Below are 27,852 nucleotides of genomic sequence, written 5' to 3' on the forward strand. Positions count from 1 at the left end.
CTACATATTGAATGGTTCGAATTATCAAAATAAGATCCGTGGTGAGCCTCACGAACCCAATAATACTATCCAATCCATAAAGTGGACTGAAAACAAGTCTATTTCAAATATATATATATATATATATATATAGAACTAGTGGTTAATGTTATGCCAAGCAATTTGGGTGCAAGAAAAAAAAAAAAAAAACCAAGCAAAGAAATATATATATATTTATATATCTTAAGAGCTAGTTATTACAGACTTGGCGCTTGTTATCCTCTCGAGAAGCCAACTCTAATGCGTACCCCATGCATTATGCCCAAGAACCAACCCAGGTGATGCGATAGGGATCTACCTTGCCTGTCTTGCCGCACACAAACGAATGCGCTTGCAAGGTGTTTAGTGTAGAACTTGCATCTTCAATGAGTCGGTACGTGACATGCTACTACCGCCAATCCTTGATGCCTTCGTCAGGGGGGACATTACCTTACTTGCCTTCATGTTTGTCTGTTCCCTACCCATGGGAACCCGCCTTGCATGGACACCACCCTTGGTGCCGACCCCATAATAAAGGTGCTTGGTGTAAGTTTCACGTACCATCCCCATTACAATGCCCCCTAAGCTGGCTCTGATACCACTTATCACAGATTGGGGATTTGTCATCCTCCTGAAAAGCCGACTCTACGAATGGTACTGCGTACCCTGTACATTATGCCTAAGGACCAACTCAGGTGATGCGATAAAGATCTACCGCCTGCCTTGCCGCTCACAAATGAATGCACTTGCAAGTTGCTTGGTGTAAAACTTGCATTTCTAATGAGTCGGTACATGACATAGTGCTGATAATCGCTTGAAAACTCAATACGCGGAAAAATTATCTAGTAAATAATAAGGGGATACATGATCATGTATCTCCCTATTATTGAAGGACACATCACACATGTTATATAAATCTGATCTATTAAATAATTTTTTTAAAAAATATTATTTTTAAAGAAATGGCTTCTCTCCAATTTGATTCAAAATTCAGTCAATTTTGTGAGTGAAGTTGTAAGTTCAACAGCAGCTATAAAACTTCTCTTATAGAATTTGAATTGAAAATTTTAGGCTCTTTTTTTTGACTTTTAGACAACTTCTCTTTCTAATATTTTGACTTGTTCAGTTAAAAAATAACCTTTTTATCTGCTTTCTAAACATCACATGAGTCTAAATAGAAGCTAATCTGATTTTTCAAACTAACCTTGGGAGGAGTTCTATTATTTTGCTTTCTTGTGAAGTTAATATACAAAACACATATGCCAAGTAGTGAACAAAGAAAAGTTATTATTGTCAAAGTTATGGAGTTGGACTTGTGACTAAGTTGACCTCACACTCACAAGTGTATCGGTAGGTTTTTTTTGACCGAAGTTTAAATCCTAAGTAGTACACAAGCAAATTGGTTTTGACCTCTATGCATGTGTTGGTGCTGGTGCTACTCTTCTCTTAAAATGGACAATTGACCTCTATGCATGTGTTGGTGCTTGCAAAATATAAAAATTATCCACGTTAGTCTTGAGAATACACCATTTTGTCATTGATTTTAGTGTGAATCAATACTTGCACGAACCATGACTCATCCAAACAAGTCATTATATTCCATCCTCAAACAAATATATGCTTATTTGTTCTAATATACTTTTAATCACAATTGTATCTTGAGATTTTTACTATATCAATCAATTGAAAATATATTGATAACCAGGAGACATAAATTTTAGAGCGAGAAGGTCTCTCAACCACTCATTTTGCACATCTGTCCTCTATCTCAACTTAACAAAGTCTTTCCAATAGAATTTTAATTTGTTTTGCATATGGTATTTATTTAATTTTTTTGTTGTGGTACAAATGGGTCGCACCTGATAGTGATAATAATATATAAAAAAACTACAAATTGTAGTTAAAAAAAACTACAATATACCAACACTGTTAGGTAGCCTCCTTAGATACAACTGTACACCACCTAGTTTACACTAATCATAACACAATAAGTTAGCAATAGCATTTTAAAGTTTACAATATTCAAACACTCTTCAATAATTAGAAGTTCAATTTCTCTATCATGATTTTCCTGCAATAACATTACTGTATTTTTTATCGCAATAAGATACATCAAACAAAATATATAATTAAACGGTTCGAGTTAAAACTTGAATAAAATGACATTTAAATCACACACTAAAACAACGTAATTTTGCTTTAATTTTGAACAAAGGCTATTGAACTATAACACAACAAGACGATTGCAGAGATTAATCCTGATCCATATTAGCTATGTATATGGCCTTTGACACTTTGATAACTCAAATGGTTCTTGTTCTCTTTGATCATATATTAATATTATTATAGTTTCTATTTTGCTTTCTCAGCCATCATAGTCGAAGCTATATAGCTGCAAATATGAATGGCTGTGTTTATGTGAACGAGGCACCAAACACTCCCCTTCTGTAACTGCACTTAATGCATCCTATATGGGTAAACGTGTGTGTGTGTGTGTGTGTGTGTGTGTGTGTTTGAGAGAGAGAGAGAGAGAGAGAGAGAGAGAGAGAGAGAGAGAATTTGAGTGCATTGCAACTACAAGGTAGACAAGTACTTCATTGAAGTTTCCACCACCCACTTAATATAATACAATAATTTGAGAAGAAAATAGTTTCTTGGCAAACTCTTTAAAGAAACATATTTTAAGCTACAGATTATAAATCTAGTAAAACATTTTGATTACAAACTAACTAAATTTAATATGGTCTTAACAAGTCCTCCTTACGCGTTGACACATCGGATCATTAGTTTTTCTAATTCCCTTCCAACTTAACGGGATTTAGATTCTTAATCTTAATTAAGTTACACTTATACTTTATAATAAACACTTAATGGTTACGCATGACATCAAAAAATAATATGCTAATGTTGCTACATGTCAACACGGGAATGGTGTGCTAAGTTTTAATATTGCAACTGTTATGAATCACACAAACACCATCTAGGCAAGGCAAGATTCAGTTTATGCATTATCGTTATATTTCATATCCTATTACTGAGTCAGTGTTATTTGAATACCAAAGCTAGCTGGAAAGCAATGATCTCTAAATTTGTTTATCTAAACTCTATAATTTCACAATAATAATCACACTTGATTGTTGTGGTTAGGTTATCTCTATCTATTGTGGGTGTTTTTTTTAATTTAATCAGGATTGTGCCTAAAACCCGTAGCGAGCATATATTGGGCCTATTTGACCTGGTTTGGTATTACTCAAATCTCGTATATGAGGATTATTTTGGGATTTTAGTAAGATCCGGCTCATTATATTCACTACTTTAAAAGTGAAAATTTTCTGTTATTCTTCCCCTATAGACATAAGTATTATCTTTGTGGGCTTTGTGTTTGTTCTGATTCCCCATCGCAACACTATTTTTCCACCTAGTGTGTCATTCACAGCATAACAAGCATGTGTTCAAAAAAAACTTCTATGGAAGTACTACAATGGTAAAATTTGTAACAGACTACCATCTTCTACAGACCATAAAGAAATAACAACCCATGGTTTGCTTAATCAATATGGAGACAACTAAACTCTACATATAAACTATCATCATCAAGAGTGAGTTGATATATATATACACTAGCGGATGGCACACGCAATGCGTGTATAATTCAAATAAGTAAATATAAAATAAAATATTGACTTATTTTTAGAAGTTAAAAGTTAACTTTTTAAATTTAAAAAAAAAAAAACGTGTAAAAAAATAGAGATGCGATATGATTCAAAAAAATAAAAAAGTTGACTTTTTGCTGAGTTTTCAAAATAGGCTAAGTTTTCAAAATAGGCCATTGTGTGCTAGTGTAGTAGTAAAGGTCTTATTTGATAAATTCAAAATCTAAGGTTCGAGTCTTGTTTATCTTTTTTTTTTTTAATTAGAAAATAAAAGACACATAACAAAATGAGAAGCCACCAAATACTTGGACACTAAATCCAGTGCTCATATAATAGTATAGATAGATGATACAGAGATTGCATAATCAAATCAAACTCCTGTAGAATAATTAGATCAGATCAACTAATGATTCTCTTATCAATATAATCCTAAACTTTATGCTATGTATATTTGCATAGTTGGTTGGGCAGCTAAGTTAATTATGTTCTCGTGCCATAGAAAGGGCAGCTTAGTGTACAAAGTTCAATCCTGCCATTGCGGGTTTGGGAAGAGTCAAACACACAATCTTATCCCACATACTATGATTTTAGATCTACCTTTGTAGATTCTCAATCTTCTCATCAAAAGCTTCGCAATACCCCACATATTTCACATCTCAATAGTACTCAAATTATTATTTATTTTCCTTTTATGATAAAACATTTTCTCTTTCAATTTCTTTCTTTCTTAAAACTCAGGTTATATTTACAAAATCTGGGTGGAATTTCCAAATGACTTTATTGTGTCTGGCTTCTCCTACAAACTACACACATACAATAGTTAGCTAATCACATGCTAAAGCCAATTAAAGTCCCGCTTAGAAATATATTATTTTAATAATTTTTAATTTTATATAAAAATATATAAAAAAATAAAAATATATAATAATTTATAATAATTTTTTAACTAATTGATAAACAACAGCTAAATAAAGAGTTGGCTGTATAAAGCTAATGACCATTTGACTGATATCACTGCTTTTGTGGTTAAAATATTTAATACAAAAATGATTGGTGGCCCTAAAAAATTTGCCCCTAATGTCCCTAATTTCTAATTTTGGAAACTGTTTTTTTTTTTCTTTCTTTTTTCCTTTTTTTTTTTTACCTTAAACGGAATTTCGGGGCATTCGAGCCCCGAAACGTCGGGCCCTCAATCACTGCGCTATTTAATAATACATATTCCCGATGCGCTTAGCACAGAATAAGAACCACTTCACTTTGTCCTCGAACTTGTCGCCTTGGCCTAACCTGAGGCATCTGTAATAATTGTTACTACTATTTGTACTTTTCTATTAGTGGCAATCTCAAAATAATAATTTCTCTCAAAAAATTTAACTTTTTTCAATAGTATAATTATTATATCTTAAAAATATTAATTTTTTAATATTATATTTTGATAATATATTTATTTTTTTTGAGAATATCAATTGTTATGACTATACTTTTTGTATTATTAATAAATTTAAAAGAAAAACAAAATAATAAATTTATATTATTTTATTTCTTAATTTTTAAAAAAGAACTAATATTTGGAGATAATAAAAAATAGAATAAGAAACTAATATTTTGAAATGGAAGGAACACATATTTATATATATAAATCATAACTTCACTCTCATATGAGCTTGAGGGCATGTCAACTTGTCAAATAACCTCAAACCTGCAAAATAATAATTATTGGTGTCGTTACCCCTAATACAATTATTAGAGCATCCACAATGGACAAATTAAGGATGATGTTAGTGTCAGATGTCTAGTTTTGGCCAGCTAAGTGTGTTGTTTGGTGTTGCAATAGAATTGTTAAAGGTAATGTTAGTGCTCAAAACTAGTATCAGATGCTAAATTATGTGTACAGCCAACATTCTAGCTAGTGAGAGAGAAAGAGAAATAGTAAGGCCGTCTGGCCGAATGTCCGACCAGTCGTCCGGTTGGACGTCCGAACCCTTGCTCCAAAACACAGAGATATACATAGAGAGAGAGAGAGAGCGCTAGCCTAATTTTGGCAAAAGAGTTGAGGGAATAAGCGAAATGGCGAAGCATTTGATCCCAATATTTAACAAAGTTTTGGTGGAGAAGATCGTCCCTCCCTCCAAGACTGCCATCGGTATTCTCCTCCCAGAGAAGTCCTCCAAGGTATCTCTACTCTCTCTCTCTCCCTCTCTCTCTCTCTATATATATATATCGACACATATATGTGGTTTGTAATTGATGATTTTGGTGTATTGTGGATACAATTATTATAAAGTGGGGAATTTGATACTAGTGGGGGTCAAGAAAGGTGACACTGTATATGTTTTTATTTTATATATATATATATATATTCTTAACACACACTTTAACATATCCATTGCACCACCACTCACTTTCTAAAATTAACAAGCTTTTAACACACATTTTTAGACCCCACTTTTATCACTTTTTGTCATATAACACACCTTAATACACGTTTTTAACACATTGTGGATGCTCTTAGTGGCATGGTTGGCATGGTTGGACTAGATCAATCTCTTGAAAGGCAAGTCAAGAGTGTATTTTATTTAATAAACCTAGCATTTTGCCTATATTTTATTTAAACTCTAAATCATGTAGTAAAGAGCAAGTTTGATACAGGGACGAAGGATATTCAGAAAAATGATCCCATGGTGTCCTAATTAATCCCACTCCACTTTTAACTATCATGGATGCAAAGATGAGGCGAGCAACTGTTGTGGGTGTGTCTCAAATTCAATTCAAATGATGCTTATCACTCATTGACAACTTGCACGATCCGGTTAATGGACTAATGACACCCAACCCATTATTTCTATTTGAGTCTATTTTGATTCAATTTACTACTTTCAGATACTTATGTATTATATTGGGTTATTTCGGGGTTCTAGGTTGTGAATAGGATTTAAGAGAGAGAGAACTGGCTCATTGTAATATCTATATTCATAGTGAAACTCCTTTGTCATTCTTCGCACATCATTCTTCGCACGTGAACATAAGCATATTGCCAATCCACGTAAATTCTTCTATGTTGGTGTGTTTTTGTGATTTCGATTTCTCTTCTTCGCCTTTGCCGTAAATTCTTGAGGGTAAATCATAATAAGGTCCCTTAAAGCACATCCAAAGAGATAAGAACCAATCAACTATTCAGTAATGATCCAAGCCTAGAACTTGCATACATCAATACTCTTAAGCAGTATATTGGTAAGAGGCTAATCATCCCATCCAACCAACATGTGTGATCTCCACCCTAATGTGGTGAAAATTATTCAGTGGTGCTCACAATACTGCCACAAATAGATCTCCACCATCCATTTGTGGCCACGTTAGTTTCTCCTAATATGGGTCCTCTGCATGTGGGTTCCTAGCAATAGATTAATGCATTCTGCAATCAAGACAGGTAGGACCCCAATAAGTCCAAACCCACTCACCAGACATGAGAAATTCCACAGGTAATAAAATAAGTGTAAAGAGAACTTGACTTCATAGCACCGCTTTTATGCCTTTTGGGAAGTGGGTTGACTTTTTGATTTTTTGACTTTTTTTGTTATTTTAGCCTGAGCTTAAAAGCTTGGTTTGGGAAGGACTTTTTGGCTTTTTGGCTTTTTTGAGTTTTTTTGTGAGAGAAGAATGTAATGATTATGAGTTGGATGTGATGTTTTGTTTGTTATGGCTAAAATAGCCTATTTTGTTTTTTGTGGTTAAAATAGCCAAAAAAGCCTGCAAACCCACTTGCCAAACACATATATAATATGGAGTTGTTTAAGTTCCAAAATAAGGGCTAAAATGAGCTGTCGTTGTTGTGCACCCCTAAGGCAGACCCTTTCCAAACCCTTGCCTTGCAGCTAAGCAATCTATGTCATCCTATTAAGCAATCCATTTAACAATTTGGATTCTTCTCTGCTAATTAATAGACCATTTAAGATTAAAAGCTAAAAGAACGGAAACAGAATCAGGAAAAGGAAAAACCTGGATTTTTCATATATTAAATGCAATGACTAATTTTTTGAAAATCCAGCACAGTATAGTTCTTTCACAATATTTAAAATGTTCCTTTTGACCACCATTAATGGTCCGCACACGAGTTGTTAAAAAGTATCACAAAACCCAGAACCAGACAAGGTTTTAGGATCCCATGATCATGTTTTTTAGACCTGATGAACAGTGCCTAAATTCCTTTCCTGTAAATGAAACTTCTTCCAATATTGTGTTGTTAGCCACACAATACAGTAACCCACCTACATTGTAATATTTGTTGATGGGATTGACCCATGGATCAGAGGACCAGTGGGGGTCGTGCTCTATGTGTCAAAATCAGTTAAAATTAAGCTTAAAACTGATTAATCAGCCTTGCTTACTTACATTGTAATAGTTGTTGACAGGATTGAGCCCATGGCTCAGAGGGCCAGTGGGGGTGGTGCTTTGTGTCGAAATCGGTTAAATTAAGCTCAAAACTGATTAATCAACGTTTTCTTACCTACAATATTGTCAATTATAAAAAAAATTAATTAAATAATTAATGGGAGTAAAAAAAACAAAAGCATATACAGTAGTTGTAGGCATATCAACAGCACCACACTAAAAATAACTACTGATGTAAGGGAGATTTCAGTATTAGACAAGAGATTAGGAGTACAGCTAAAGAAGATCTAGGAAGAGATCTAATTCCCAAAAAAACAAAGAAGAAAAATGAAAGAGACAAGATCAACATGCGTGGCATCCCTCATGATATCAACTTCACATAGATACTATAGTATTTGGCATAGATAAGGCAAGGATTTATTAAGTTGTTGAAACACTAGATTCTATAATTTAATGATACATTGAAGATTGGTTTCATACTTAGTTGAGTCAGTCAGACAGATCCTTTGAACCTCTATCTTTTCAAATCTAGGAGAGAGCCCCTCAGTTTCTGCAGAAACTACCTAAAAAATGCCACATTTCTGCCTCGTGGTCCTTCAGTTTCAGTTAGGGATCCTCCGTCCCCAAAACCCACTATCCCTTGTCTCCAATGCACTCTCAATCATACGATGCGGTGGGAATCTCAAAGTACGTAAATCTTAAGTACAATACGATCGTGCAACTGAGAGTGTATTGGGGACATTGGAAAAGAATTTTTGGTACAGAAAATTGCTTACCTTCAGTTTTGTGTTTTTTGTACTGTTAATAAACAAATAAAACCAGAGAGAGAGGAAACATCGTGTAAGCTTCATCGTCATGCTAGGCTTTTTACACAGATTTTTATAAATGGCGTTGACAAAAGATAATGGGTGGTCTCTAGACAAAATTATTCTACCTATATTATTGTATTCTTATCTCCAACTACTTGTACAGCTTTTTGAGCAACCAACTTCACAATAACTAAGACAGCCAACTTAATTCTATTATTCTATCCATCTTATGAATTCTAGCTTGCCTATTTAAGTGTCCCCTCATGAACTCTCAGATGCATGCCAGCACTTTCTTCTCTTCATTCTCTTCTCTTAATTCTTCCCTCAACTCAAGATCTTCTCTTGCTTTCCCTCTATTCATTAAAAGTAAATATGGGGCCAGTTGCTTTGTGCATTGTAGCTTTGGTTATCATAAGCATCACCCGCTGGGTTTACAGGTGGAGGAATCCTAGATGCAATGGAGAACTCCCGCCAGGTTCAATGGGTTTGCCATTCCTCGGCGAGACTCTTCAGTTCTTCACCCCCAACCGTTCATCCGACATTCCTCCTTTCATCAAAAAGCGGATGGAAAGGTAATACAACATCACCAACATCATCATCATCCTCAATGTTTATCTTGTTATAACATGTTCTATTGTTACTTTTTTAGATATGGTCCAATATTCCGAACAAGTTTGGTGGGACGGCCAGTTATTATATCGACAGACCCGGAACTTAGTCATTTTATCTTTCAAAAAGAGGGGCAATTATTCCAGAGTTGGTACCCAGATACCTTCACAGAGATCTTTGGACGACAAAATGTGGGTTCCCTACATGGGTTCATGTACAAGTACCTCAAGAATATGGTGCTAAATTTATTTGGTCCTGAGAGCCTTAAAAAGATGCTCCCGGAAGTTGAACAGGCAGCATGTAGAAACTTGAACAGGTGGTCGGGTAAGGAGTCTGTTGAATTAAAGGACTCTACTGCAAGTGTAAGTTCAGGCTAACCAATAACCACTACTTCTTGTGATCCAAATTCACTAAGATTTTGTTGATTGAATGAATTCTTAAGATAATTTAATGTTCAATTACAGATGATATTTGATCTGACTGCAAAGAAACTGATTAGTTACGATCCAGAAAAGTCATCTGAGAATCTGAGAGAGAATTTTGTTGCTTTCATACAAGGATTAATTTCCTTCCCTATGAATATTCCTGGAACTGCATACCACAAGTGTTTACAGGTATATCAAAACCTTTCATGTTAATCTTGGTTGTAAGATAACAAACACTTACCACTGATAATTATATTCTGTGACACTTGGTCCATTGGTTTTGACTTGTCTGAGTTTGTTCAGGGAAGGAAGAAGGCAATGAGGATGTTGAAGAACATGTTACAGGAAAGACGGGCAAAGCCTAGGGAGCAGCAAAGTGATTTCTTTGATTACGTCCTTGAAGAACTTGGGAAAGACGATACACTCCTCACAGAGGCTATCGCTCTGGATTTAATGTTTGTGCTACTGTTTGCTAGCTTTGAGACGACTTCCCTGGCTCTAACTATGGCCACCAAATTTCTTCTGGACCATCCTTTGGTGCTCAGGGAATTAACGGTCAGTGACTATAATGCATTTCCCCACACACACACACACACAAAACAAAACAAAAAAAAACACCATTTTTTTATCCAATCCTATACTGCTACCCCAATTGACATGCTCTGTATACCCCCCCGGCAGGAAGAACATGAGGCAATTTTAAGAAGACGGGAAGATCCAAATTCTGGACTTACATGGAAAGAATATAAATCAATGACATTTACGTTCCAGGTGGGTTAAGAAGTCCCTTTTTTATTTATTTTTCTTCCTATCATACAGAACAGGCCCAAAGAAGGAAACAAAAATCTACTAGTATTTAAATTCCGTGGTGCTAACTGTTAAAGTAAAATTGCAGTTCATCAATGAAACAGTCAGGATGGCAAATATAGTTCCAGTAATTTTCAGAAAAGCACTACAAGAAATCAATTTTAAGGGTATGTATAGAGTTAACTGGTCAATTTCTAGCCATAGTACTTGAATTTGTTCATACAAAAGAAAAACACATCCATTTGGACATACCTTAAAATAAAACGGGGATAAATGCAGGCTATACCATTCCAGCTGGTTGGGCGGTTGTGGTCTGTCCTCCAGCTATACACTTGAACCCTGCCAAATATGAAGATCCCCTTCAATTCAATCCAGGGAGATGGGAGGTAAGTTGATTGTTCCAAATTACCTGCATTTATATTGTTTATTTGATTTTCACCGGCAATTATTTAACTGCTAATCAGACACCGCTGTCAGTTGTACTTCTGAAAATTTCAGTCTTTCTCCTGAATTCTCATCTGATAAAAAATGGTGACATATAGGGAATGGAATTGAATGGTGCATCCAAACATTTCATGGCTTTTGGGGGTGGCATGAGATTTTGTGTTGGAACGGACTTCACCAAAGTGCAAATGGCTGTCTTTCTCCACTGCTTGGTTACGAAGTACAGGTAAAAGATTCATATATTAAATGTCTAAGCAACTATGCATGAGAGAGACAGAGAGAGTAAACCTTTTACATTTGAAATTGTCAGGTGGCAAGCGATCAAAGGAGGAGAGATTGTTCGAACTCCTGGTCTACAATTTCCAAAGGGTTTTCATGTTCAGTTCACTGAGAAAAATGAATTGAAACAAGAGCCAACAAATAATGCTATTTAATCAAAAACAGTTAGTGCACAAAGAATTCATTTCTACGGCTAGAGGCATAACATCAGCTATGGAAGAGATTATTATCAAGAAAACATTCAAACAGTGGATAAATGGGGGAAGCAATTAAAGTGGTCTCTCCACAAACTAAGAATAAGCTGAAGAAATACAGTTCATGAGGATCACATTAAAAAAAAACAAAGCTTTTAAGCTTTTTTGTTTATTATATTTAAACACTAATATGTGAAAGGCATGAAAAAAAGTTTGTACAAGTCTCATACAGAACACAATCATCAATATAAGAAAGTACCTGTAATAATGAGCATAAATGTTTTTGCATTACCTTTTTGCGCATACTATCTTCTCTTAGTATTAGAATATTACATCTGTCACTTGGATGGGGTCAATAGGTGATTAAGAAGGTCCATGGCTTAGGTTGGTGATCTCCATTGCACTTAGAGGGCTGCCGCCTTCTGCATCACTCTTTATGCATTCTAAATCTTAGTATTAGAATATTACATCTGTCGAAAGCTCAGCATTACTAAATAAATAATTAAAGGGAAAAGAGAAGAAAGAATGACAAAAAGCTTTGCTTTAAATTGGTGAAGTGTAAATAAACTGTAACATGCATTGATATCTATCCAAATCCAACTATTTTCTGTATTAAACATGCAGCTTAGAATGTATTTCACCAAAAGGCCCATGTTTGTGCTTGTAATGATCCGTCTGATTTTCATCACTATATCTAGTAATTTTGGACAAGCCTTCTATTGCTTCCTTTTCTTTTCTGTGTCTATGGTGGCCAACATGGTCAACCTCCCCTTTATCTAAGTACATCTGCCGCATGATACGGGTGCCCTTGGTTTTGCCATGTTTGTGCTTGTCTTTATGGACATGGTGAAGATAGTAATAATAATCAGTGTCCAGTTCTGAATGGTCATGCCTCTGCTCGGTATGAAAACTTCTTCGCTTCTTTTGGGTATCATACTTATGATGCCTTCTTTGCAGCTTGTGATGTTTCTTTTGATGTATTCTCGAAACATCAGCATTATATCTATGCTTCCGCATATTACCAATTCTTTGTTCATCAGCCTGAAAATAATCTTCCCACCAGTCACAAAGAGGATCAAAGAACCCTTTTTGATGTAGAAGCCAGAGTAGCACAACCACTGCAACTCAACATTGAAATACATTGAATTATTGCTTGCTCTAAGATGCAGAGATCAACCATATTTATCAGTAATTTCAAGTAACTAGTTAGATTACCACCTGTTGGGAAAATTGCCAAAAGCAGACCAAACATCACTATCCAACTCATACAAATATACTGTATGTGGCAGCTGAAGTCGAAAAACCCAGAGCATTTCCTTCTGCTCAACTCAATGGAAATATCATTAAATGCATGACAGGATGATAACATCAACTACACATAATTATTAAGGAATCAAAACGGCTATGCAATCTGATAGACAAAACTTGCACATTCTGTCCTAGGTTCACTAACAGTGAAAAAAAACTAAACACGACAGTAGATTTACATGTAGTATAGATATTGTTCTTCCAAAACAAATACCTGCAAGTATTGCCAGTGAAAAAGTCTGCCAAACCATCCCAGAAGTTTTTCCACAATATCTCAATAGATTCAAAGAAACCATGTATACTGGTCTTTGGTGGTTGAAAAGGAATCTGTAACAAGATTGCATGTGAATCAAACTCCTGCAAAACTATAAGGCTGTATATACACATTGGTTATAGCCCCAATAATTCTAATGATTGGCTAATTACTCAATCCAAACATAATTATATGTTGGGATCTTATCAGAAGTCAGAGTCAATGCATGTACCTTTTTAGGTAAGTACAAATGTCTGTACCATGGCCTCAATAAGAGTTTCATTTTTAAAGAGTATTAGTTTATCACTATAAATCTACCGGCAAACCTGTGATCCATTCTCAATAACAGTGGCAGTAGTAGTAAATTGGCACTCCGCTCTATCAACTTCACTAAAACCAGAGTCCTTCAGTATAGCTGCAACCAAACAAAACTACATGGACTTAGCTTTGACATTCACTAGAATCACTACCACCTTATTTACCATTCCAGGAAGCAGCCAAAAGGGCCATGTAAACCTAGTACTCAATCATACCTGCGCACACATATTTTGCAGCTTGATCAGTTGTAGGGTACAATTTGAAAGATCGAGTTGCAATTTCTTTTGGCTTCATTATGTAATACTGTTCCTGCAATGTTTTAAAATTTTCAAAAACATTATCCCTTGTGAAATTATATCCATGACACTAGTTTGGACTTAAGTTTTCAAATTAATACCTCCATTTGGCCAACACTTGTTGAGCAATCAAACTGCAAGATGAAAATTGTCATTACAATTGCGTTCAGAAAAACAACTATAACTCAAGCAGACGTTATGCACTAGTGGAAACACATAAATAAAAAATGGCTGTCCTCAAATCAAAACTTGCAGTAAATTTTGGCTGTTGACAAAACCGAAAATACTAAAATAGGTACAGCAAGGCAGTTGTAAAACTTCAAGGTCACTCTTCTCTTGTACTGTTCAGCAGTTCCTTCTCAGCAACCAAACAAAAGAGAATCTTAAAAATTTCATTACATTCTGTCTTTGAAAAACTAATATTACAGTTGTACATAAATACCTAATTATCTACTTTGGGTAGAATAAATGAGAAAATCATAGCCGAACTAGGAGTTTCATTGGCTTCAATGAAAGTGAGTTAAGAAACAATGAGTTAAGTCAATCCTTGACAGATGTTACAATTCTACAAGAATAAGAAAAAGAAAAAATCCAGTCACTCTCAAATAGAAGCAGCATGTACAAATTAAGCATTTAAACAACCTCAATAATGCCAATCTGACTCCTCTATAAAACTATATCTATTTTTTTTTTTTTAAATCAAATTGTTCCACATTGTAGTTGAAAATTGTTCCATTATACTAACTATTCCCATTTATCACATGAAATATCAAGAAATAATATAGTTCCTGAAAATGAAATTCCAAAATCTAATGCATACAATTAATCTAGCAAGTCCTGACATTTTACCCAAATATAAAATCTTATTATTGAATCCATCATAGAGAAATAAACTCACTCAACATGCAAGCAATAGGGCTCAGCATGGAAGATACTGATATATTTTTGTTGCATGATAGAACATGAAAGATACAGTTAGGCTGTATGAAAGGTTCATTGGGGATACCGTAAGGCTGTATGATGCTTCCACTTCACCAATATTTTTAGTAGTGATGGTAGCAGTCCCAAATTGAGTGAGGGCTTCAAAAGTTGGCACAGTAATGCTTAAAATTTTTCCAGGGCTCCTGCAAAAATATTGAGATATGTGATACAACAAGGACCATTCGAAGGAAGGAAAAAAAAACACTAACTAGCTAACAATATTGCATAAGAGGATTCTACTAGAATATGTAAATAAAGCATAAAACGCATTATGCTAGAGCCCTTATTTTGCTCAGTATAATAACTGAAATTATTCTATATAATAACAAAAAGGATACTGCCAACAAAGTGCCCATGGGGCATAAGAAAAAGAAAAGCACAAGACACTTTTCACTAATTTCAAAATAGAGTTCAACCTTTTTACCTATTTCCAAAACACTTTTCACTCAAATGCTCATACTATAAACAATGTACCCAGGGCACCTGTTAACATTTGCCTAACTGAAACAATCAAATGCGCATGTTTGTGTGTGCTAAATACAAAAATACAAATCCATTTTGCTCCAAATCCTAAATTTGCAACGTCTCAGAGAAAATGATGATGTTAAAGATAAATGGGTGGCAATAAATATAAAAAAGAATATTTTCTTTTTTAAAAGAAGGACTGCATGGAGGGCTAAAGGTTGCGGAAATGGAGGATTGAGTTAAATAATTCCATTGTGTATGACGAAGATCAGATCAAATGAGTGCATATATATAAGAGGGGGTTGAAATAGTTGCATGCAGTAGTACCAGCAAAAGAGGAATGCCAAAAAGAGAATGCAGGTTGAGTTTATGATGGTCTATGACATAGCAGACAATATGAACCTCAGTAGAATGGAATGATTAAAAAATAAAAAAACAGAATACGAATTTTTATTTTTGTATTACTATTTACTACTCGATACTGTTCATGTAGCTGGCTCTACGTAGTTAAATTTTAAGATTTTTTAAACACATGAACTGTCAGAAGCTTGGTTATAATAATAATATCCAAAAATTAATGTCATTATCTGAAGGCATTAATCTCAAGGAATTAACTACTAACCTTTGGTTGACATATTCTATGTCATCAGCACTTAGTTCTATCAAGAGGTTTGTATTAAGAACTTCAGTTATTCCTATGGAGAATGAATGACTCCCTGAATTCTGCAGACAACAGTAATAGTAAATGATTAAAAATCCAAATAATAGACATCCTTAAGTATATGACACCCATAGTTGCTAAAACATAACTGGATGCTGGTTTATCCTTTCAAACCTCTCTTGCACAACATAAAGTGGTGACTGTTTCCTACTGATTCGGTTCATATCAGCCTGTCAAAAGAAAGATTCTTATCAAGTCAAAGCCACAATACGAGACTTGCAAAATGGCATTCTTAACATTTAAAGACCAAACATTCACAGCCCACAAAAATGATTTACTCGAGATTATTCATCTTAAAAGCTTTTCCAATTTCTTAAAAAAGATTGCTATCGTAGAAGACAAAAATTGCTAATAAAGCATTTAGTTGAACCAGACGAAAAATAATCAACACAAATTACAAAAATCTAACCAGGGAAACACTTAGTTTAACAATGTTTGCATTTGATGTGTTATGTACATTAAAAAATGACGAAACATGCATATTTTGCACCATAAAGGATCAAAATCTATGTCCCATAAAGGATCAAGATCTATGTGAAAGTCCTCCAAACGGAAAAGAAGAAATATATTTCACATAGGTAAGGTGATATATTTCACAGAGGTATAAGGTGCCCTATTGGCATATTAGTTGTGCTATGTAGGAAATGGCTGATCAGCACTGCTATAAATGTCAATAAGACATGCAATTGACAGAGATATTCAAAACAAAACAAAATTCTTTTAAACATGAATGGCTAGGATGATAGCAGGAATTCTCAGTAATTAATTCCAGCTTTAAGTTACTAACCTCCCAGAAGTTCCACAACTGATTATGCAAGCAACTCCAAAATGGGGATGAGCAGAAATCCGGCTGCCCATTGAAAGCGTCATAACCCACACCAATTTTGTTACATTCAAGACCATCTAAAGTAAATCTAACTCTCTCAATCAGCATCCACATAGAAAAGTTCCTTCCCAGATTTTGTGGCTGACCTGGGCCACCCTTCAACAGGAGAAACAAGAATGCACTCAGCAACATGAAACCATATAAAACATAAAGCAGTATAATAAAGATCGACAAGAAAAAAAAAATATCAATCCTCACTAATACAAACCAGAAAATCAGCACACAATACAAGAAATATAACATCTACAAGTAGATAAACTATTATAAAATAAGACTAGAACCAGCAAGAAACAAGAAAAGGTGATACACAATATTGTCAACACAATTATAAATATGCCTTAATTTAGGTATATTAACTGACTGAGTTAGCTACTTGACAGTATGACAGCCATAATTAGACCCATAGACAAATCTTTCTGGTGATAATGATTCAAGTTTATAAAAAGTATTATGGCATAAACAATAGTCGTGCTGTCCAGCCACACTTATTCCTTCTTTTTTTTTTTTTCAAACTTCATTCAGCAAATGTGGTTCCAGTTCAATATGTGGTCCCCCAGTTTCTAGGACTGGTAAATGTCTTTGTGATCAAGGGATGTTGGACATGGGTATGGTTGTAAAACCGATGAACCTGAAAAGAATGCATGCTGAATCAGTTCCATTAACAGTGGACAAACATTGAGATAGTGAACATATCCCGTTGGCTGTCCGTGGACAAACTTGAGTGGCTCCCATGGTGAGAGCATGTCGCCGCATGCCAACAGGGAGACGGACTGGGGAACCGCTCCTCGTGGGGCCTTCCCAGGAGTCGAACAGTGACAAATTCAGAAATATGGACAACTGAATGTAAGATAAGCTGTCTTCAGTTTTTTTTTTTTTTTGTAAACTCAAACTTTTATTAAGTCCCATATGGGCATTACTACAGGCAAGGAATGGCTGTGCAGCTCAATTGGGTAACATTGGGGTGAAGCAGACTTAGGCTTTGCCCAATTGGTGCACCCTCCGATTAATTGAATGAGTTCCTTTTAGCAAATATAGCAAGAATTGCTTTTGTTAGACTTTATTAACTTTTTGTGTTCTATTTCCCCATGTAGCCAAAAAAAAAAAAATGAAGAATGCAAGTCAAAATTAGATCAGCAAAGCTAGCATACCTGACTTGGAATAACAAGGTAGTAATCCTCAAATGAAGGAATATTAGTGTATCCAACATAATCTCCAATAAGATTTGCTCGTAAGAAATTATCATTGGATGTTACGGTTCTATTCCCAGGGCCCACAATCACGTCCTGTAAGCAAAAATCTCCAAAAGCATTTTCCTGATTAACTTCTAAAAAATATGCTGAGTTCAATATCTAACTAGAAAGAATATAGTAAACATGAAATATAAAAAAATACTCAGACCAATCATTATTTGGAAGAAAATAAAGATAAATGTTGATGAGATAATCATTGATTTAGATAAATAGGATATCATCCAGAATGTAAGCCATGCCAGGTCATTAAGCATAGTCAAGGTAAAGGTTAACCTGTGCAGCAATTCACATACTTTAACATAAGAAAATAATAAGGAAGAAATTGAATATGGGGAGTGGTCTACAGAGCACAGAAATGTGATGAACTTTCATATCTTCCTTCCATATTGAGAAGAACAAAGCCAATTGGAAATGAACATAATCAAACCTACTTGAGTTCCAGCATTAAGTGAGAGGGCATTCACACCAGAAATGCTGATCTCAATTCAAGACAATAATAATTTTTTTAAAATGTCTAAGGCAGGCCTTTAATTTTCGTAATTCAGACTTCAAGTAGGACGAACTATTGTTTATGTCAAGAAATTGGATGGATAAGCAGAAGATCGGAAAAAACCTTCTCCGAAAATTGTGCAGTGTGAAGGAAAAATTATAAAAGCTGACTGCAACAACTTGAATGATAACACGTAGGTTAGTGACAGATGACAGATATAGCATAAGGATGCACAAAAACTACACACCGATATTTTAGATGCCGTCTTCACCTCAATCCGAATGCTAAATCCCACTGAGCGCTGTCCAATACCAAAAACATGGAACCTAAATGGATAAGAAAAAAAAAATGTGGCATCAAAAAAGGATATTTGAAGATTGAGAACAAAAACTAAATAGTAATGGAAACCTTGAGTCAACAAGCATATAGCTAAATTCAAACACAACGTGTTTCTCATTGTGTCTAACCCAAAATGGAATAGCATTAGTATTAACAGGCTACAGCCTCCACATGGACTAAGTAATATCAGATGAAATAAATTTGTAAAAATTTATGTATTATTGATTGATGTTTATTGATATGTATTACAATGATTCATGATTCCTATATATAGAAGAGGGTGAGTGTGTAGTAGGTAAGGAGTAGGTGAAGTGGAGGTGGTAGTGGTGTAGTGGGTTAGGTTTAGTGGAGTAGGTGAGGTGGTAGTGGTGTAGTGGGTTAGGTTTAGTGGAGTAGGTTTAAGTGGGTGAAGTAGGTGGAGAGTAGGTGGATTTTAACAGCCCCCCGCAAACTCAAGGGGGATAAGAACTAACCAACTTGAGTTTGGAGAGAGTAACAAAACAAGAAAATACATAAAAATAAAAGAGGATAAGAGACACTGTATGGTCGTGTCAGACCATTGGTGAAGACACTGGATGGTGGTGTCATAACGTTGTAGAGGACACTGTATGGGGGTGTCATAACCATGTAGAGGACACTGTATGGTGGTGTCATAACGGTGTAGAGGACACTGGATGGCGGTGTCAGACCGATGTAGACGACAGTTTATGGGGTCATGTCGGACCGTTGTAGCAGACACTGTGTGGTCGTGTCAGACCGATGTAGAAGACAGTTTATGGGGTCATGTCGGACCGATGTAGAAGACAGTTTACGGGGTCATGTCGGACCGTTGTAACAGACACTGTTGTGACAGTTGTTGTGACAGTTTACGGAGTCTTGCTGGACCCTTGTAGAAACTAACCGGAATCAATGTCGGGACAGTTTACAGAGTCTTGTCGGACCCTTTGAAGGAGCGAACCGGAATCAATGTCGAGACAGTTTACTGAGTCTTGTCGGACCCTTGAAGGAGCTAACCGGAATCAATGTCGGGACAGTTTACAGAGTCTTGTCGGACCCTTGAAGGAGCTAACCGGAATCAATGTCGGGACAGTTTACAGAGTCTTGTCGGACCCCTAAAAAGTCGCACCCTCAAAAGGTGTGCCCAATCTTTCAAAAGGCATGCCATCAAAAGGCGTGCTCAATCCATAAAAAGACGTGCCATCAAAATGCGTGCCCAATCCATAAAAAGACGTGCCATCAAAAGGCGAGCCCAAGTCATAAAAAGATGTGCCGGACATGATGGCGAGGCACGTGAGTGCCTTGGCTGGCGCGCCCGTTTGTCGTCTGGCGTCAAGTGGCGCGCGATACGCGTGGCTGCCCCGTCTATTTAACCAAGGTTGATGCTGAGGCTGAGGCAAACAAAAAACTTCTGAAAATCCTCTGAAAAAAACTCTTCCTTTACTGAGAGAGAAACTCTGTAATACTCTGTAACCAACCCATCTCTGAAACACTCAGCAACATGGCCTCTTCTTCCCGTCCAGCTACCCAGAACATGGCCTCCTCTTCCCGTGGTCTGCTCACGCTCTTTCCAGAATTGAACGAGTCCACAAGAGAAATAACTGGTGCGGTGGCCAGTGAACCTCAACCAAACACCTCTAGTTTTGCTCCGTTGAACTTTCCGATGCGGTCGGTGGAGCAAAAAATGGCGGTGCAAACTGATATTGAGGCCAATCAGTATACTCTGAAGTCATGTGTGGAAACCATGACTGTGGTCACAAACCTGTCGCACCGGCTGCAGAGCAGGACAAATGAGGTACAACAGTTAAACTCCCAGCTGGCTCTGCTCCAACGCATGTATAAGGATGCGCGAGCAGAGATAAGTGTGCTAAAGACAGAAAACAAGGAGCTGAAGCGGAAGGCCACCGTGATGTTCCGATTTGGAGGTCCACCATATGCTGTAGTGGAGGAGCAGGGAGGAGGCAACTTGCTTGGTGGTCTAGGAAGCACGGAGGCAACACCGGCAAGGACCACCCAGGACGGAGGCAAGAAGAAAAGACCGGCGGCTGAGTAGAGAAGAAAAATCCCACTGTGGGTGTGGTAGTTTTGTTTTTGTTTGTGTGGGTTTTTTTTTTTTTTTTTTTTTTTTTTTTTTTTTTATGTAAAAGTGTGATCGGGGTTGATCCCCTGATATGAATAAAATGACAAGGTTGTGGAATGTTGTTGGTGTTATTTTGTGGTGTTGTTTTGTTTAATAAGAAAAATAAAATAAAAGAAAATAATGGATAAAGAAAATAGAGAAAAATATTTGTGGATGGGTGATAAGAAAAACAGCAGTGTGATTTTTTTTTTTTTTTTTTTTTGGTGGAATATAAAATAAATAATAATAAGAGAATGGAAAACGGGTGATGCGTACTAACAAGGGATAGGGAAAATATATTATAATAAAATATATATATATATATTAAAATAAAAGAAAAGGGTGAAAGAACGTGGATGAAATAAATTAAGAGAAAGGAGAGATATGATTAAAGTGGGTTTGAAAGTGGGAAAAGATGAGAGAGAGGGAGATAGAGTGGGTGCATGATGATGATGTTGGGTCCATGGAGAGAGAGAGAGAGGGATGTCCAAGAAGCTTGTGCTTTTGACAGTTACACATTACCCAAGCTGTATGTGAAGATGCATGTTACTGTCTTACACTTCTGCAGGCTTGGTATTCTTTGTGGGGCACTTGCAACACGTGACATTGAAAATTGTATTCGAAAAAGATGACATCTCCAACATGAAACGTCTTGGAAGCAGCCCAGGCCTTGTAATCAATATTCCCAATGATGGTTCAACCAGCGGAGTCCCCAACCTTGTACACTGCTGCCATTGAAACCTTCAAGCCAACAAACATGGCTACCAACAACAGAGCCACAGCTCTACACCCCACACCCAAATCCATGGCTAAGAGAGAGAGAGCAAATCGGGAAAAAAACAGCAGTGACGAGCAGAAAAGCAGCGCCAGAAACGCCAACGACGACGACGAGTAAGAGTACAACCACGGATATGTGAGAGGCGAGGTGAACGGCGATAGAGGCTAGACGATGATGCGGGTGCCGCCGCCGACATAGCGGAGGAGGGGTGTAAGAAAATGTTGAAGAAGTCAAGGTATGTGTAGAAAATAAGCGGAATAGGTTGAGGTCCGGCGGGCGGCCAAGGCGAGGTTGCCGCCCGCCGGTGAAGCGAGAAATACTAAGGTCTTAACCTTGCTCTGATACCATGTAAAAATTTATGTATTATTGATTGATGTTTATTGATATGTATTACAATGATTCATGATTCCTATATATAGAAGAGGGTGAGTGTGTAGTAGGTAAGGAGTAGGTGAAGTGGAGGTGGTAGTGGTGTAGTGGGTTAGGTTTAGTGGAGTAGGTTTAAGTGGGTGAAGTAGGTGGAGAGTAGGTGGATTTTAACAAAATCTTAATAGTCAACAAGCATATACCTAAATTTAAACACAATGTGTTTCTCATTGTGTCTAACCCAAAATAGAATAGTATTAGTATTAACAAGCTACAGCCTCCACATGAAGTAAGTAATGATAAATAGCAGATGAAATAAACCTTAATATTCAGTTATAATCCACTAAGTTCCTCACCATTTGATTTTCATAAATAATCATAATCTTGATTTATTTTGTTGAGAACAAAGTATTCAAGTAAAAAGATCCTAAACTTGACACTACTGGAAAAACTTCTGTGATACTTCAAGAAGTGCAGCTTTGCCAACAACTTAACATAAAATCAAAAACAGACAATCACATGGACCTACAAAAAATGATGTCCATTAATTGCTTTAAAAAATTGCCAACCTTTTTTATGTATGCACCTGACCACATTGCATATCTTAATTTATCATTACAAATTTCATAGATTAATGGATCCAACTATCAAAACAAAATTACTGAAAGAAAGAATCCAGGCCATACCAATCACCTGGAAATCGGAGACAGTGTGCAGTGTTGGCCTTCCCCTTCATCATCTTGTCAACTAGTTCAAATAAAATTTAGAGACACTTACCACAAAACTATATGCTGAATCCTGCAAGGATAATTGAGAATGCTAACAATGAATATGATAGCACTTACAGAAGTTTCCACATGATGACGGAACCCTACGCTCGTCCCCACAAGGACAACAGGTTGGCTGTGAAGAAAAAAAGAAAAGAGGAAAACACAGGAAAATAGTTTAGAAACATTGTGAAGCAATTATAAGAAACACATCAAGTAATAAATGAACATTATGTATGAGAAATCCAGTAAGTATAGAAGCTCAATTTCTATTACAACTGCTACAATTATTAAGAACATTGAATTCGGTATTTTAGAATTTCAACGGCAGATCAGTCCCCTGATGTTATCTGTAACAAAGGTTAGATTCCAGCTTCTCTTCGCCTAGACTTCAAAGTCAAATTGATGCCTTTGTTGCTTATTATGCATGGGGACTGGATGGTGAGCACTAATTGGAACCCTAAAGGACAATGTCTATTTGTATCTTTTTGAGTCAAATAAAGAAACTGGTGTGAGAAGGGATATTACTTGGCAAAGAGAGGAGAATTGATTCTTGAGTGTTTTAACAGCGATTCTCAGCCCTTGATGGACATATTGTCAAGCCAACTAAGAAAAGTCAGAGAGTGAGGGAATGGGAATTATATATCTTATTTGAGTTTTCTTCAATTAGCAATTACATCATTCATTTAAAAATCCTCATCAAGAACGAATTAAGCTTTTTTTTTTTTTTTTTTTTTAATAATAAAACATAAAATTGCATGAGAGACTAAGAAGAGGAATACAATAAGATTTCAGTTTGTTTAGTAGTACTACATATATAGATGATAAAATAAGCTAAATTCTCACAAATAAGATTGGAGGTGAAAATAAACTAATGACTACAATGAGAGTAAAGCAATATCCAACATTTTCAAATCTTACCTCAGTGTGCTCAATAATGTGACCATTTTCATCTCGCAGCCTGAAATAGATTTATGAATCCATTCAATCAAATTTACATTTACAACCTACAAAAGAAAGAAAACTATATCTATGGGTTCAAAATGCTAAACCTCAAATGCTGAAAAGAAAAGAACCCCAATGCTGGTCCTGATTATCAAAGGTGTTGGGAGGGATAAACTAGATACAGACATAACTTTTTAACATAATAACACTAAAAGTCCATGCTCTTAGACCAAAACAGAAATGCTACTTTCACCCCCCACCCCCCACCCCCCCCCCCCCCCCCCCGCGGCCGCAAAAAAAATAAAAAATAAAAAAATTTGAAAAAACATTTCAAAGTAACCTCTTAGATAATTGATCTTATGTACTACTATAATCAGGCAACACCTCATCTGGGTAACAAAAAGGGAATGGGAAAAAAAAAATGTTACCTACCTCTCACAGTTCATCACAACATCTGCACCAGCATCTGGCTCACATTTGCGCGTCTGAACATAGAACTCCTCAGGCTTATAAGCAACATCCTAGAAAATATGTTACAGCAATAAACATCAAACTCAATGGGTAACATTAAAAGAGGGGAATAGGGAATTAAAATGAAACAAGAAATGGAAAAACCAAAAAAAAAACGTATGTTTCAAATGCAGACATGTGCTTACCACATTGGCCGACAAGTTCATCACTCAAAGTACGTCCATGAAAATTTGGCTAAAAATCATCATTCTCCGATGGCATTACATTAATAAAAAGTTAATTAATCAACATAACAACTTCAAAATTTTGGTTAACTAGTCTCAATCATTTCAACACGTTCGTGTCCACAATAACTTAATTATAACAATCAAGCACCATGAGTTTAGGGGGTCAATCCTGTACACTACTATTCTGAAGGTCAGGGGGTCAATCGTTGTCTATAAGGTTGTATTATGTTGGTTATTTATTGCAGTTGATTATTGGGCTTGAGTTGTTATTTTCTTCTCATTACAAACAAGTAATGTAATGCTTCTCATATTTATAATTAAACTCCTATCGATTAACCAAAAAAATTAAATTTAAAAAAACAAAAATCAAGCACGATGGATTCACTCTTCAAAAACACTCCCTTACAATTTCCAAAGTAAAAAAACACTGGAAATACATTAAAAACATAGTACCAAGTTAGTAATTAGTAAATAAGCCTTAAGTTACCAAAATCAGTTCTATAACATACCCGCATATATGTCAACTCATACAGTGCATAGACGGCCGATTTGTTAACTGTGATCACAGGTGGGAATCGCAGAGTTCGCATATCCGCAGTAGAATTCTCCTCCACCTCTACAATTTCCGCCACAATCGAGGCCTCTCTCCCACTCTGACAAACAACAATTCTATATCAAATCACATATACATCATTACATAGATATACACACTCATAATTTTGGTCATTGTGTCATTTTGGTCTAATAATTTCAACTGGATCAATTGACCCTGAATTTTTTATATTTGTCTCCAATTGGTCCAATTGCTTTCAATGGTTAACATTTTTTTATAGCAAATGTGCATACGAGCGGCATGTGTCATACTTTTATGAGCAAAATTATAAACTTGATCAATTCAGTAATTTAATCTCAACTAACTCAATCAAAATTTTATGTCAAAAACCCTACCGACGTTGTCAATTGCACTAAATTGAGCAAAATCTAAAATTAATAATCAAAATTGAGCCAATTGAAACATGAGACAAGCGGCACAATGTAGGGACTACCGTGTATATATATACATGTATGGATCTGAAACTTTTTAGAGAGAGAATGTGAGGGGAAAGAGATACCGATTCACTGGGAATGGCCATGTTAATGAGCATTTTGGTGGTGCAATTGAGGCTGCCGGAGTCAGAAACCTTGTCGCACCTTTCAAGCTTTGATTTGGAGAGAATTTGGGGGCTGGAGAGGGAATAGAGAATGAGATGATGAGAGAGAAGGTGAGAGAAGATGAAGATGAGAGAGGGAGAAGGTTTCATTTCGTTTGAAGAGTGACCAAGTGGGTGATTTGTTGATGGTGGAACTGTCCGTCAAAGTAGATAAGTGTCGATAAAGAATCACCCGAGAAGTTGTTTATTCTGAACAACACAAAGTCATAAAGCAACCTGTAAAAAAAATTAATAGTATTACACCAAAAAAAAAAAATCACAATTATGGTTGATAAGCCTACCCACCATCTGTCAATTTACAATCACTACTTTTACTACCAAAAAAAAAAAAAACAAATATTAACTCCACACCTAGGCCAAACAAAAAAAGTGAATAGGAGAAACAAAATTAAAAAAGAAGAAAAAATCCACTAAAGTTGTGTTTGGATTATAAATTTAAATAGGGTTTTGCAAACAAAAAAAGAAACGATGAGAGAAATGCAAATGAAATATAAGCCAAATTTTTCTCTATTTCCTTTATATTTTCCTTTCCTTTTTCAAATCCCTACCCACTCTATGAACCAAATATAACCTAAATATATGATTGATTTGTTAAATGGAAAACCAGAAATTATGTGTATCAAAAGATGAGAATAAATATCCACGGGATTATATCAGAGAGATGAGAGAGAAAGAGCGAGTTCTTGTGATCCTGTTCCCTCTCCTCTTCTCCATATCTCCCTCAATCTCCATTCTCTTCCCTCAAACCCCCACCGGTCCCCCCACCCCCTCTCTCTCTCTCTCTCTCTCTCTAGAAATCACACACAACAGCCTTGGTCCAATTCACAACTCTCTCAATCAATCAATCCAAGCAAGCCCCACTCAAAAAAGGTTCGTCTCTCAAATCTCAATTCTCATCGATTCCAACAATTACACATCTCTTGCTATTTCACCATTGTTTCTGATTGTTTTCCACCATTCATTCATTCTGAGTTCTTTTGTTGTGTTTTTCTTATCGCAGGCATGGTACGATGCTTCAATCCCGTCGAATTTGAAAGGGGAAAAAAAAAAAGAAAAGGAAATTGAGAAGTTATTGAGTGATAATCTCAGAGTAACAATGTATATAGCATATGTATAAGAATATGTGGATATTCATAAATCTATTGATATTCATCCATCAATATCTGTAAAAAAATAAAATAAAATAAAATAAAAAAAGGAAATTGAGAAAGCATGAATTCGAAAAACATAGTCAACAATATTCAAACAATTTCAATTCTGTTATATCCAGAACGCGATTCAGATTCAAAACAGTTATACAGATTGGGGGCACGGCTATGTTCGTTTCTTTGATAAAATTATCAAAAGATTAACTAATGAGAATCGAAATGCAGAGAACTTCACTTTTGTGAGATTATTCAAAGAAGTAGATTGAATGAACTTGATCTTCTTCAAGAAAACTGTAAAGTGATTGATTGCAAACATATGTATCGAAATGTGGATATCTTGATCAAGGATTTAACAAAAACACGTCAGAAAATTTAAAGCAAGAAAGCGAACTGTATAAGCAGAGAGAGTGATTACAGAATTCGAAGATATTGAAACTGATTTAGAACTGCTGTGCAGTTTGGAAACGTGGGGGTGGTTGAATTGGTTGGTTTGAATTTATAGATTCAAGATTAAGGCCTGTCTCCACCAGAATTTGAAGTTGTTCGCTTGAACAGAAGGCGCAGATTCGAAGGTTGAATTCTCTCTGTCTGTGTCTCAGTCTCACTCTCTGTACTCATCTCTTCATCAGATTCGAAGGTTGATTCTCCAGATTTGCAGTTGTCTCTTTTGATTTTGTGAGTTTCAATTTGTGTAGGTTTTTTTATTTTTAATAGATTTTTTACATTCTAACTCAGATCTGGCTTCTCTCTTCTGATTTTCTGTTTTTATTAGATCTTATCGTTCATCAATTGGTCGATTAATCTACATAAAAGTTTTATTTGATTTCGATCTTTCTCTCTGTCTCTCTCTCTCCTTTTCTTTGTGTATACAGTTATATATATATATATA

At 35.8% G+C, this 27,852-nt stretch overlaps 2 protein-coding genes and 2 long non-coding RNA genes across 14 annotated transcripts; 2 read left to right on the forward strand and 2 right to left on the reverse strand.

Moving 5' to 3' along the window:
* Positions 1 to 9,118: 9,118 nt before the first annotated feature.
* Positions 9,119 to 11,905, forward strand: CYP87A2 (cytochrome P450, family 87, subfamily A, polypeptide 2). 2 transcript variants are annotated; one of them, XM_028257451.2, is made up of 9 exons: positions 9,119 to 9,441; positions 9,519 to 9,840; positions 9,943 to 10,092; positions 10,207 to 10,458; positions 10,585 to 10,674; positions 10,799 to 10,877; positions 10,990 to 11,096; positions 11,253 to 11,380; positions 11,465 to 11,905. In XM_028257451.2, exons 1-9 carry the CDS (start codon positions 9,149 to 9,151, stop codon positions 11,586 to 11,588), a joined length of 1,545 nt encoding a protein of 514 aa, XP_028113252.2. In that variant the 5' UTR covers positions 9,119 to 9,148; the 3' UTR covers positions 11,589 to 11,905. The 2 variants fall into 2 exon arrangements, with proteins under 2 accessions (XP_028113252.2, XP_082752203.1); XM_082896077.1 differs by having other exon boundaries at positions 10,207 to 10,674.
* On the reverse strand, positions 10,949 to 12,058 carry LOC114311321 (uncharacterized). 2 transcript variants are annotated; one of them, XR_014344938.1, is made up of 3 exons: positions 11,920 to 12,058; positions 11,443 to 11,507; positions 10,949 to 11,069 (listed from the first exon to the last, which is right to left on the reverse strand). It is a non-coding gene; the product is annotated as an uncharacterized LOC114311321 (long non-coding RNA). The 2 variants fall into 2 exon arrangements; XR_003646456.2 differs by lacking the exon at positions 10,949 to 11,069 and adding an exon at positions 11,222 to 11,359 and having other exon boundaries at positions 11,450 to 11,541; positions 11,920 to 12,054.
* Positions 12,059 to 12,153: 95 nt separating this feature from the next.
* HAP2 (hapless 2) lies at positions 12,154 to 27,803 on the reverse strand. 9 transcript variants are annotated; one of them, XM_082896072.1, is made up of 20 exons: positions 27,379 to 27,747; positions 25,923 to 26,031; positions 25,717 to 25,828; positions 25,114 to 25,257; positions 24,339 to 24,427; positions 23,883 to 23,922; positions 23,040 to 23,097; positions 22,881 to 22,941; positions 18,843 to 18,921; positions 18,004 to 18,138; positions 16,757 to 16,951; positions 16,059 to 16,139; positions 15,871 to 15,971; positions 14,809 to 14,926; positions 13,904 to 13,936; positions 13,722 to 13,815; positions 13,515 to 13,603; positions 13,150 to 13,262; positions 12,846 to 12,946; positions 12,154 to 12,745 (listed from the first exon to the last, which is right to left on the reverse strand). In XM_082896072.1, the coding sequence occupies exons 3-20, from the start codon at positions 25,747 to 25,749 to the stop codon at positions 12,240 to 12,242; spliced, it is 2,070 nt and encodes a 689-aa protein (XP_082752198.1). In that variant the 5' UTR covers positions 25,750 to 25,828; positions 25,923 to 26,031; positions 27,379 to 27,747; the 3' UTR covers positions 12,154 to 12,239. The 9 variants fall into 9 exon arrangements, with proteins under 9 accessions (XP_082752198.1, XP_082752199.1, XP_082752195.1 ...); XM_082896073.1 differs by having other exon boundaries at positions 25,717 to 26,031; positions 27,379 to 27,803; XM_082896069.1 differs by having other exon boundaries at positions 18,867 to 18,921; positions 25,717 to 26,031; positions 27,379 to 27,702.
* Positions 26,444 to 27,790, forward strand: LOC114311322 (uncharacterized). Its single transcript, XR_003646457.2, has 2 exons — positions 26,444 to 26,685; positions 26,816 to 27,790. It is a non-coding gene; the product is annotated as an uncharacterized LOC114311322 (long non-coding RNA).
* Positions 27,804 to 27,852: the final 49 nt, after the last annotated feature.

Source organism: Camellia sinensis, chromosome 11 (genome assembly GCF_055761805.1).
Source record: "Camellia sinensis isolate YWXY chromosome 11, ASM5576180v1, whole genome shotgun sequence".
Classification (NCBI taxonomy): Eukaryota; Viridiplantae; Streptophyta; class Magnoliopsida; order Ericales; family Theaceae; genus Camellia; species Camellia sinensis.